This window comes from Sinohyriopsis cumingii, chromosome 18 (assembly GCF_028554795.1).
Source record: "Sinohyriopsis cumingii isolate HCF-2022 chromosome 18, ASM2855479v2, whole genome shotgun sequence".
Taxonomy (NCBI): Eukaryota; Metazoa; Mollusca; class Bivalvia; order Unionida; family Unionidae; genus Sinohyriopsis; species Sinohyriopsis cumingii.
Window position 1 is genome coordinate 55,918,011 of NC_142978.1, and position 12,037 is coordinate 55,930,047.

Genomic DNA, 12,037 nt, shown 5'->3' on the forward strand with positions numbered 1-12,037 from the left:
ATTGCACGATTATGTTACGCGGTTACACACGGCAACAGCCGCGTACTCGAAATTATCATCGCCGATACCATCCAGCCTCGACGACACAACGATATCAGATACTGAATTTACCGCAATGATCAAAATATACGATGAAATAATTGATTCAGAAAACCGCCATTTGAAAAATGAAATTTAAATAATGACCGAACTACTTCAGTAGACAGTCACGAACACAGCGCCGATAAAAACAACAATGATATCGACAAGCACAACAAACCCTGAATTCAGTATTAATTTTCCAACTGCGATTTCAGCAAAAGATATCGCTCTTGCACAGTTGGCCAAATATCAGATCAAAATCAGTCGGTAGATTACAACCAAATAATTCGCTGGTGTTTGCAAATAAAAATTTACCAGACTGAACTCCCGACTGGACTGTCGTTGGAATACCGACCGGAAGTTATCAAATCGAACAGCTCAATGATGAATTTACACGCAGAATAAACAATATCACAGGCCAGGAATCCAAAATAAAAATAACAGTTCATGAACCAACATTATCATCTACAACTGAGATAACCTCTCCCGATTACGCCGTTGATATATATCAAACATCGATCAGATCAGTGCTAGGATGGCCTGATGTTGCACCGCCGCCGCCTCCGCCACCACCTGAACCAAAACGGGATGATTTTACGACGGATAATGCTTCATACTCGGAAGGAAACACATTTCTTGGAACCTATGAAGGTTGGCTTGGACCATATGTGACGGGGTTTATAATGGTTAAAATCTAAATGTTACTTTTAGTTCTTCCAATAATGAGCTGATTTTGGATCAATCACCCACAAAATGTAGAACTTGCTGAGGGGAGACTCGTAAGTTTCATCAGTGAAATTACTGAAGTAAAGTACAAAGCTATACTATGGAGTTTACGTCAAAGGTTTACAGAATACCACACTGATATAAGATCAGATAAAAAAGATATTACTGAACATACTGAGACATCAAATCAAATTATGGCCGATCTTACATATTTAAATCAAATTTGTATACAAGCGGTAATTAACTCAGAAAAAAACCTCAAGCAACAATTTCTTAACAAATACAAGATAACAGGCGGATCTACCGAATTTTAAATTTCACTGGTATAACCCAGACGAGTTTTAAAAAATCCTTCATTGATATCATTAATAAGTTTTTTCCTAAAATACTTGCCGAGCAAAAAAGAATAACACTATCGTCGGCAACTATTCTCCGACACAACAATAACCCAGCTGGGATAGGCCGTCATGTATCTCCAGAAATCGTAAATATATCCTCAGTGATCGCGATCTATCTTGTATGTGATGTAATTGATGGAAGCTATCAGATAAACACGGAAATGTCCACACAGGCACAGCAAGGATACATCTTATATACTTTTACGCCACAAGTACCACCTGGATCTCTCATTGTACAAGAACCAGTCAATCCCGTCTATCTGCGATGTCATAATCCACTGTTATCAAGAATAAATTTCAGATTAACTGACCAGTCTGGCAACTTGATTGGCCTTTGTTGGGAAACGCTGAATCTGAATTTCTATGTGAAATCGTGAAAAATCTACGATTTCGAGTAGTGTTTTTATCAAGGAAACAGTACAAAAAATAATTCTCCTCCTTGTCCTTGACAGTCAAGGTGGATATTTTTTTTTACTGATAAATGGATCAGACTCAAACTGTTATCTGCAACTGTCGTTCAGATTTCACAATTTCTTTTTATTTTCTTTGAAAATCTGTCGGATTTGTTAATTCTGATTGGGTAACAGTAGTCAAAATCGTGTAAATCGACTGAGTTGTTAATTCTGATAGGTTAATAGGTAGTCAAAATCGTGCAAAACAGATTTCACAAAAAACCCACAATAATTCTATTTTTATTACTGAAAATTGGTCAGTGGTAATGGACAAGGGAACAGCACAAAAAATAATTCTTCTCCTTGACAGTCATGGTGGATATTTCTTTTACTGATAAATGGACTAAAATCACTTTCATTTCCAAAAAAGTCTAACTTAATTTTCATTACTTGATGAAAACCGCGTTCATAATATGTTTTGGTCTGAGCATGTTCGTGCTTTTATTAAATTTATCTCGAGCTCATTTACCTTTAGACTGTATATTTACTATTGTTACGACTATATGGTCTTAAAATAAGTATTAAAAAAACAGATGCTAAACCAAAAAAGTACTGTAAATTCAACAAATAATTTATTTCCCAAGAATACAAAGTGAAAATTTAGGAACTTCGTATTGTGAGTTAAATTACAAATAGTTCTAAAAGTTAGATCACAAGTCCAAAAGTAAATAAGATTCCAAATGAAATCCAATGATGTTCTGAATGAAGTCTTAAACGTCCGGAAGTGCCAGTAGCCTATGATAATGTGTCACCAACACAATGATATAATCAAAAATGTTGTTAAATGAATTCAATGAAATCCCGAAATAGTGCTGTTATCCTTAAATCAATGAGCACTTTGTAATTCCAATGAATAATTGACATAAATAAATCCTCTCAAATAATAATTCAACAAAAGACTAAAAGACTGATTCAATACAAATGTTTAATATATGAACAAGATATATGTTTATCACTACTATTATATAAATAGCTAAGACATAATACCAGAGACAGGATGAGGGTCATAAGTTAATTTCCAGTTGTAAACAAAGTTAAAAGGTTATGTAAACAAATTTTTCCAAATTAAAGTGTTGCCTTCAACGAGGACAGAAGAAACATCGTCTTCATTTAATCTATCATGGGAGGCACGACTACATGACTGGGTGTCAGTCTGCTTAGGGGGAGACTTTAGACAGGAAGGAGAAACTTTATTTGGTAACTCCTCCAACTGAGTTAATAGACTGTTTAAAACAGTGGTCTCCACTTGTGGATAAGGGCAATAAAATATCCGCCTACATCATCTGGGGAAAAAAGTTTATCCTCCTCACACAATCTGGATCCAACCTCACAAGATGATCTAGATCTATGCCTTGCAGTCACAACATCACTACTATGACGCCCAGGTCCAGAAGTCCATGACTGCATGTAGGGAAAAGGGCCAGTCGCTTCCTTCAGTAGAAGGTCCCACATTCCACTGGGATTTAGACGAATCATAGGGAAGAGGGGATGTCAATCTGATCACCTGCCTTAATCTGGTATCTGTAAATACCAGTCCTTACCATTGTCTCCAAAGAACCATGACCAGTGACCGGTGACCAGTGCATGGGGCCCATACACCAAACAAGGATTCTACATGCCAATCAGATCTGAAGGAAAATCTATCCCCAGATCTGGCAGACTCAGATCTCAACACTCCCTTTCTCAGGGGACTAATTGCCAACATTAGGTCTCTAGGACTGAATGGGTGCTGCTCTCCACTTACGGGGAGCACGACTCACAATAAGCCTTTATCAAGCAGTGGTTCAGTAAAGCGTGCTGCTCCCCCTTGCTGGGGTGGTGGCATGACTCGCTCTGGCCTTGTGGACACTAGAGGGTGTTGCTCCTAACTGAGGGGATGGTATGACTCTCTCTTAGTGGCAAAAAGAGGACATTGGAAGGGTTCAACTCGCTCTCTGCCTGCATGGAATGGGGATGGTGCTGCTCCTCCCACTTGGAAGAATGCAACTCACTTTCAATCCATTTATACATTCTCTTCGAAGTGGGCACACTAATCCAAGAATTCTCAGAGGAACCTTCGGTAATCTTTCTCCAAGATCCAAGGAGCTTGGAGAAAGAGAACCCAGAAACTCTGATGAAGAGTTAATAACTTTTTCCTAACTTGGAAGGCTTGTAGACTATCCACAAGCTTCCTTATCTCATCAGACCAAAAGCTTTAAAATGGACAGCCATCTATCCTCTTACAGCCCATATCGATAAACAAGCTGGGGATGAGGTAGGTGGGTAGGTCCAAGGAAGACTTCTTGTGGACACACTCATCCACACATTGCTTAGACACTGTTCCTAATATGAAGATGCTGAAAGATGATTGATACACAAAAAAAACTTCAAAGTAAGTAATGCAGGGACTAAATCAACGCTAATATAATATTAAATGAAATAACATCTTACCTGGGTGTTTTACAAATATGTTTTACAAATATAAAATATTTAAAAGGAAGCAAAGCTAAGCTAAATGACATAAAATGCAACAGTGTGTGAGCCAGGCTTAAAAAAAACAGCAATGGACTACTTAAAATTAGCAAACAACCATGTAGGTTAAAATTGCTAATTATCAGGGAAAAAATTAAAGACAGCTATGAGATTAAAATGGTGAAAGAATCTGAGTTCAATAAACAAGCATGATAGATGAAGAACTGTTCTGTGACCTGCTTACCACATATAAAAATGTCAACATTCACCATATAGGTAAGGCAAATAAAATTATTAGCAGATGCATCTGTGGACTGCACAGAACAAGGAGAGGCAAATAAAAACTACCTAACAACAGAAATTGAAATTTGATTACAAATACAAACTGAAACACTAACACCCAAAGAAAATAGATCTGCCATGACATACACATCATTAATGGAACAATTATCTAAAGTGATCTCAAGAAAGTTTAATTAATAATATATAAAAAATCGATCAAGGTATAGTCCTAAAGTTCACAAACAATATAGCACACAAGATGATTAATAATTCACTTGCTGACCCACAAAGCGGCAGCCAATCTTTATTAAGTAATAAATGCTGAACATTACAAAATGATGACTGAACAATATATTAAAAGGCCTTTCACACATGCCTGAGATTTCTGACTGAATTCCTTCAATGGATATACCTATGTCAAAGACTGGCAATAACTTACACGTATATTTAGTGGGGCATGGGATCAATCAATAGTATGGGGTAAGCATACAAATGCAAAACAATTAGTTTGAAACAAATTATTTCCAAATAAAAATATACATAGGGTATTATCTGAAAAATACTTTCATGGATTAATAGTTGATATCTCTTTGAATTTAAAAAAAGTTTGTATTGACAGAATTTATTCAAAAAATCTAAACAGCAACTCACCCTGTGACCATGACCATTTAAGTTTAGATCCATCTTCCCCAAAAATGTGCCATGTACACTTCTGAATCTGGTTAAAAGTTTTATGTCTTTCCACAGACACATTAAACTTTTCTCTCCCAAAAATATAGGAAACCAATCACTGTGACCTTGAGCTATGATATTTTTTTATCTCCACACAGGTGGATATTTTTTAACTCGAAACCAGTAGTGATATTTTTATCCCATGGTAAAAAGCTTCACTTGTCTAATGTAAATTCATGTAGAACAATAACAGACAGTCTTGCCATATCCAAGCAATTAAAAGACAGTAATGCCATATCCAAGCAATAAATTATAGTAATGCCATATCCAAGCATTAGCAGAGAGTAATGCCATATCCAAACAATATTAGACAGTCTTGCCATATCCAAACAATGATAGACAGGATTGCCAAGCAATAATAACAGTACTGTCATGTCCAAGCAATAATAGACAATACGGATATATCCAAACAATTATAGACAGTATTGCCATATTCAAGCAATAATAGACCATAATGCCATATCCAAGCAATAACAGACACTCCTGCCATATCCAAGCAATAACAGACAGTACTGCCATTTCCAAGCAATAATAACAGTACCATCATTTCCAAGCAATAATAGAAAATACTGATAAATCTAAACAATAATAGACGGCATAGCCATATTCATGCAAAAGATGGTATTGTTACTTCCAAGGAATAATAACAGTACTGCCATATCTAAGCAATAACAGACAGTACTGCCATGTCTAAGCAATAACAGACAGTACTGCCATATCCAAGAAATAACTGACAGTCCTGCCATATCCAAGCAATAACAGACAGTCCTGCCATATCTAAGCAATAACAGACAGTACTGCCATATCCAAGCAATAAGACGTTACTGCCATATCTAAGCAATAACAGACAGTACTGCCATATCCATGTAATAACAGACAGTCCTGCCATATCCAAGCAATAACAGACAGTCCTGCCATATCCAAGCAATAACAGACAGTACTGCCATTGCCAAGCAATAATATTGTTAGATCAATTCATTAACAGTTTCATCCGACAACATTTACAGGTGAATTATTGGACCTATCCACTGATCATCAAACCTACCAACAATGTCAGGTGAAATAATGAATTGATTTCATTAATCATTTTATCACACAATATTTTGAGGTGAAATACTGGATCAATTTATTAATCATTTCATCCAACAATATTTTTGGGTGAAATATTAGACTGATTCATTGATCATTTCTTCCTTCAATATTTTCTGGTTAAATATTAGATAACTTCATTAACCATTTCATCCCACAACATTTTCAGGCAAATATTGGATTGATTCATTAATCATTTCATCCCACAACATTTTCAGGTGAAAATACTGTATCGATTCAGTAATCATTTCATCCAACAATGTTTTCAGGTGAAATGTAGGATCAATTCATTAATAAATTTATTATACAATGTTTTCATGTGAAATATTGGATCAATTTCTTCATCATTTCATCCTACAATGTTTACAGGTAAATTACTAGGCCGATTCATTGATCATCCAATCCACCAGGTGAAATATTGGATTGATTCATTACTCATTTTATCCAGCAATGTTTTTTTCAGGTGAAATAATGGATTAATTAATTAATCTTTTCCTATTTTTAAGACAGGGTTTAGATTGTGACATAAACAGATTAGAACATAACTAATTTCAGAATCTGTATGGTTGGCAGAAAAAAATGTGACTTGACATATTTAGACCAGAAACTTAGTAAACTTGCACAAGTTTACCATACATCAGGCTTTTAGTATTTTAGCCTATCCACTGGCCCTCCGTAAAGTAAATCCTCTTTAATCTGGTCCTCTGTAACCAAGACTCAACTGTTTACTGACTATATATTTTTCATTCCAAGAAGGCCAATCTAATGCTGATCAAATTTCAGTCAAATGACCAACTCCATTAAATGGCTGAATTCTTTGATCCCAAAGGTGTCTTTTTAAAGAAAATTCTATACATCCTCATGAATATCACAACAACTTGATGTAAGAAAGAAATATAAAAACATGAATTGCTTCATAAATATAATAATTTTTTATAAAACATGAATTGCTTCATAAATATAATAATTATAATGAAAAACTACAATTCTACAACCATATACAAAATAAAATCTTGTAAAACATATAGTTTGCACTAAATTTTATAAGCAACATATAATATAGTTAAAATCAATTTAATTTTGTAAACTATTCTCCACAATAATAATATTTTAAAATATTAAGACAAAATATGTGGTTTCCAAAACAAAATTCAACGTTCTATGTTTTTTCTGACAAACTCCTTATTGACGAAGTTCCACTCCAACCTTCACTGGTTTGAAAGGATTTAGGATGGTCCCATTCAGGTTAACCTTCAAGGGGATCTGAAAATGAAATGCACAAGTCTATAAAGCATGTCCACAGCTTGAAGATACACTGCATGCTAGCAATTTATCTCCATAGTTGCAATACAAAAGTCAATGAAAGATATTAACAACTTCAATACAAGTACTTTGATACAATGTATATACAAGTACATCAACACAGAGTATATACAAGTACTTGGTATATACAAGTACATCAACGCAAAATATATACAAGTACTTGGTATATACAAGTACATGAATATAATGTGTAAATAAAGTACTTGAATTCAAAGTATAAACAAGTACTTCAATACAATGGATATACAAGTACTTCAATACAATGGATATACAAGTACTTCAATACAAAGTATATATAATGCACCCCAACCCCTATTGTATACATGCATTTTTCACATCCAAAAGGCCATTTTTGACAGCATGTGGTGGTCACAGTGCAAATGCAAGCCCTTTCCCTGGTGATACGTTTGAAAAACATTGTCTACTAAACAGCTTGATGTAATTCAGAATAGTTGTCATCCAAGCCATTTTTGAGATATTCTACTTGCCTTGAACCCATATCTACTGCTATGGGTGGCCAGCTCTACTTCCTAGCCGACAATTGGTATTTCAATGGCTACATACTGTGCAGTGACTATGGGAGGTGGACATGCCTCATATCAATTTCAAGAATAACACAAGCCCAAAACACCTAGTTCACAAATGTATCCATCTCTTTAGTTATTACACAATAATAGCTCAAAAACTCACACCAAACCCTTAAGAAATTTGCCAGTGGGCAATATGCAAAACTGGCCCCTGCCACCTAATTCTAATATGAAACCTGGATCCAAATCAAACACGGATGAACAAATTTTCCAGATTTTTCAACCATGATCATTATTCCATAGTTTTTGCTTTTTTGCTGTAAGTTCACATTTTAAGGGTAATTTTCGTAAGACATATGGCAAAATCATAAGGGTTGGCAGGTCTGGATCCCTGAATATACTTTTTACACGCTATTTTTCATACCTTTAAGAAGAAAAACTTTTTTGTGTACGAGAAAAATACATGCATAAGGAATTGCAGGAGTCATGCCATGATCACCTTATATTAGAATTATCTCTTCCCTCAAAATGATAATACACTTTTTACACATTAATTTTTATACTCTGAAGAAAAAAATAATTTGTATGATAAAAGTACATACATGTATATGAAGTTTTGACAGCCACACCACAACCATATTATATCCAAATTCATGTTACAACCGAGCATGATATAGTGGGGTCACACTATGCAAGAACATCAATACAAAGTATATACAAGTACATGAATACAAAGTATATACAAGAACTTAAATACAAAGTATATACAAGAACTTAAATACAAAGTATATACAAGAACTTAAATACAAAGTATATACAATTTGATAAAAACTAATCTCCACAACTGAAATGATGTCTGAACTCAGTAAGAGTTATTTTACTTTTTGGATGACACCTCCTGGCCCCAATTTATTGACATCTCCAATGATAAAGCCATGATTACAGTCTAACAAAACTGAGGCAAGGAAGAGATAAAGCCACATTTCTAAAAAATAAACAAAATTTAAAGCACAAATGAAAAACAATTGTTTTGCTTTGTTTTTATCAAATGTTTCCACCAATCAATAATAATAATAATAATAATAATAATAATAATACATGCTCTAGTTCCATTTATTAGTAAAATTTCAAAAGACAAGCCAAAATCTTAAGCAGACCCACCTCAGTCTCCAAACATGGCACAATCTTAACACTCCTCAAAATGTGCACGATGGCAATCTTTGCTTCCACTAGTGCAAGTCTCATTCCAATACAGCTCCGTGGTCCATATCCAAAAGAAAGAAATGACAGAGGATGAGCATTTGCCCGAGCTTCAGGAGTAAATCTGAAAAGAATAAAAGTGTTCTGTGGAAATTAGTGTTTCACCTACACCCGTGAAATCCCCATCAACATCTACACCCATGCATTCCCATTTCAACACCTATCTATGCATTCCCCTCAACATCTACACCCATGCATTCCCCTTTTAACACCTATCTTTGCATTCCTCTTAACAACTACACCCATGCCTTTCCCCTTGCAACCTACATCCATGCATTCCCTTGTGCAACATACATCCATGCATTCCCCCTTGAAACCTACATCCATGCACTCTCCACTGAAATCTACATCCATGCATTTCCCCTTTAACACCTATCTATGCATTCCCCTCAACAACTACATCCATGCATTTACCCCATGAAACATACATCCATGCATTCCCCCTTGAAACCTACATCCATGCATTCTCCCTTGAAACCTACATCCATGAATTCATCCTTGAAACCTACATCCATGCATCCAGCCTTGCAACCTGCATCCATGCATTCCCCTTTAACACCTACATCCATGCATTCCCCTTTAACACCTACACCCATGCATTCTCCCGTGAAACCTACATCCATGCATTCACCCTTGAAACCTACACCAATGCATTCACCCTTGCAACTTGCATCCATGCATTCACCTTTAACAACTACATCCATGCATTCACCTTCAACACCTACATCCATGCATTCACCTTTAACACCTACATCCATGCATTCACCTTTAACACCTACATCCATACATTCACCTTTAACACCTACATCCATGCATTCACCTTTAACACCTACATCCATGCATTCACCTTTAACAACTACATCCATGCATTCACCTTTAACACCTACATCCATGCATTCACCTTTAACAACTACATCCATGCATTCACCTTTAACACCTACAGCCATGCAGTCACATTTAAAACCTACACCCATGCATTCACCTTTAACACCTACATCCATACATTCACCTTTAACATCTAAAGCACTCTCCGTTATGGATCACTGCCATCTCACCTCTGTCTGCGTGGTTTCGAGTCTCAGATTTGGCCAATGTGGGTATGTGAGAAAGCTTGCCAGTAGCTTCTCGTGGGTCGGTGGTTCTTTCCAGGGGTTTTCCCGGGTTCTTCCTCCACCATTAATACTGGCCGCCATGTATAGCCTATCGTGTGCTGAAAAATGGTGTTAAACCCTACAACAACAACAACAACACCTACATCCATGCATTCACCTTTAACACCTACATCCATGCATTCACCCTTGAAACCTACATCCATGCATTCTCCCTTGAAACCTACATCCATGCATTCACCTTTAACACCTACATCCATGCATTCTCCCTTGAAACCTACATCCATGCATTCACCTTTAACACCTACATCCATGCATTCTCCCTTGAAACCTACATCCATGCATTCTCCCTTGAAACCTACATCCATGCATTTCCCTTGAAACCTACATCCATGCATTCTCCCTTGAAACCTACATCCAAACATTCACCTTTAACACCTACATCCATGCATTTGCCCTTAACTCCTACTGTTCTGCAATCCCCTTAACTGATCTGCAAACCATTAACATAAGCAATGATGATAACAATGACACTGCCACCAGAAAAGTGATGCCTATGTTGTATCATGCTTGCATAGTTATGACATGAACAATTTTCATTACTGTAATGATGTACACGAGTACCATGAATGGTATATTATATGCCCCCCCCTCCCATTAGGCTTCTTCCTTACCATATGTGCAAGTCACCCTGAGAGTCTGGTCCAGGTCTTCTTTGATGTAAAACTAACTTTATTGTGAGGAATCCTTGTTTTGAATCAGTGACCTCGATCTTTGACCTTTTGATCTCAAAGTAATAGGCTTGTTCCTTACCCAAAGTGCAAGCCACATAAAAAGCTTGGTCCAGATATGTGATGTTGAACTAATCTTAATTTGAAGCAACCATTTTTATTATTTTACTCACAATGACCATGACCTATGACCTTTTGAGCCTGAAATCAATAGGCTTCTTCCTTATCCTAAATACAGTTCATCTACAAAATTTAGGAAACGAAGATGGTGGAGAAGAAGTTATTGTGCAGAAATGATTTTTTTTCTTTCAGTCAGTGACCTGTATCCCCAAAATCCATTGGGTTATTCTCTATCCCAAGTGCAAGCCATCAACAAAGTTTGGTAATGGATAACAAAGGAGGACTCTATTTACTGTGCAGAGACCATGTTCTTTTTCAGTCACAAAGATTTTAAACTTTTACATTTTTACCCCAAACCAATAGGGTTCTTCTTTTTGCCAAGTACGAGTCATTTGCAGAGTTAAATCGGTAACAGACAGATGGGCAGACATGCATGCCTTATGGGAGGCAAATTACAAGATTAAAGGCAATAGCCATTGTTTTTTAATATGGAAACAAGGATTCCAGAAACAACAGCACAACTTGCTAATATTATCTCTGGCAGAAAACAAACCTAGATTACTGTGAATTCAAAGATTATTGGGTTTTTGTGTGTGCAAAAAATGACATTTTTATTGGTACTTAAAGTCGCTGAATTAGGAATGACCCTATTGTTTCCACTGAAGGATCATTGTTTGCTGGATCTTTAAATTCATGTTTTGAAGCAGCAATTAAGTTCATGAAAATTCATACCCCATGAAAAGAGGTAATTTACGT

The 12,037-nt window shown here is 36.0% G+C and overlaps 1 protein-coding gene across 1 annotated transcript in view; it reads right to left on the reverse strand.

The window, feature by feature from the left end:
- Positions 1-2,568: 2,568 nt before the first annotated feature.
- The window catches only part of LOC149776690 (uncharacterized), a 187,124-nt gene continuing 177,655 nt past the window's right edge, over positions 2,569-12,037 (reverse strand). Inside the window, exons 28-29 of the mRNA XM_089941330.1 lie at positions 9,223-9,385; positions 2,569-7,474 (exon numbers count right to left, since the gene is read on the reverse strand). Of these exons, the coding sequence (XP_089797456.1) occupies positions 7,394-7,474; positions 9,223-9,385 (244 nt within the window). The 3' untranslated portion in view covers positions 2,569-7,393. The remainder of the gene's footprint in view (positions 7,475-9,222; positions 9,386-12,037) is intronic.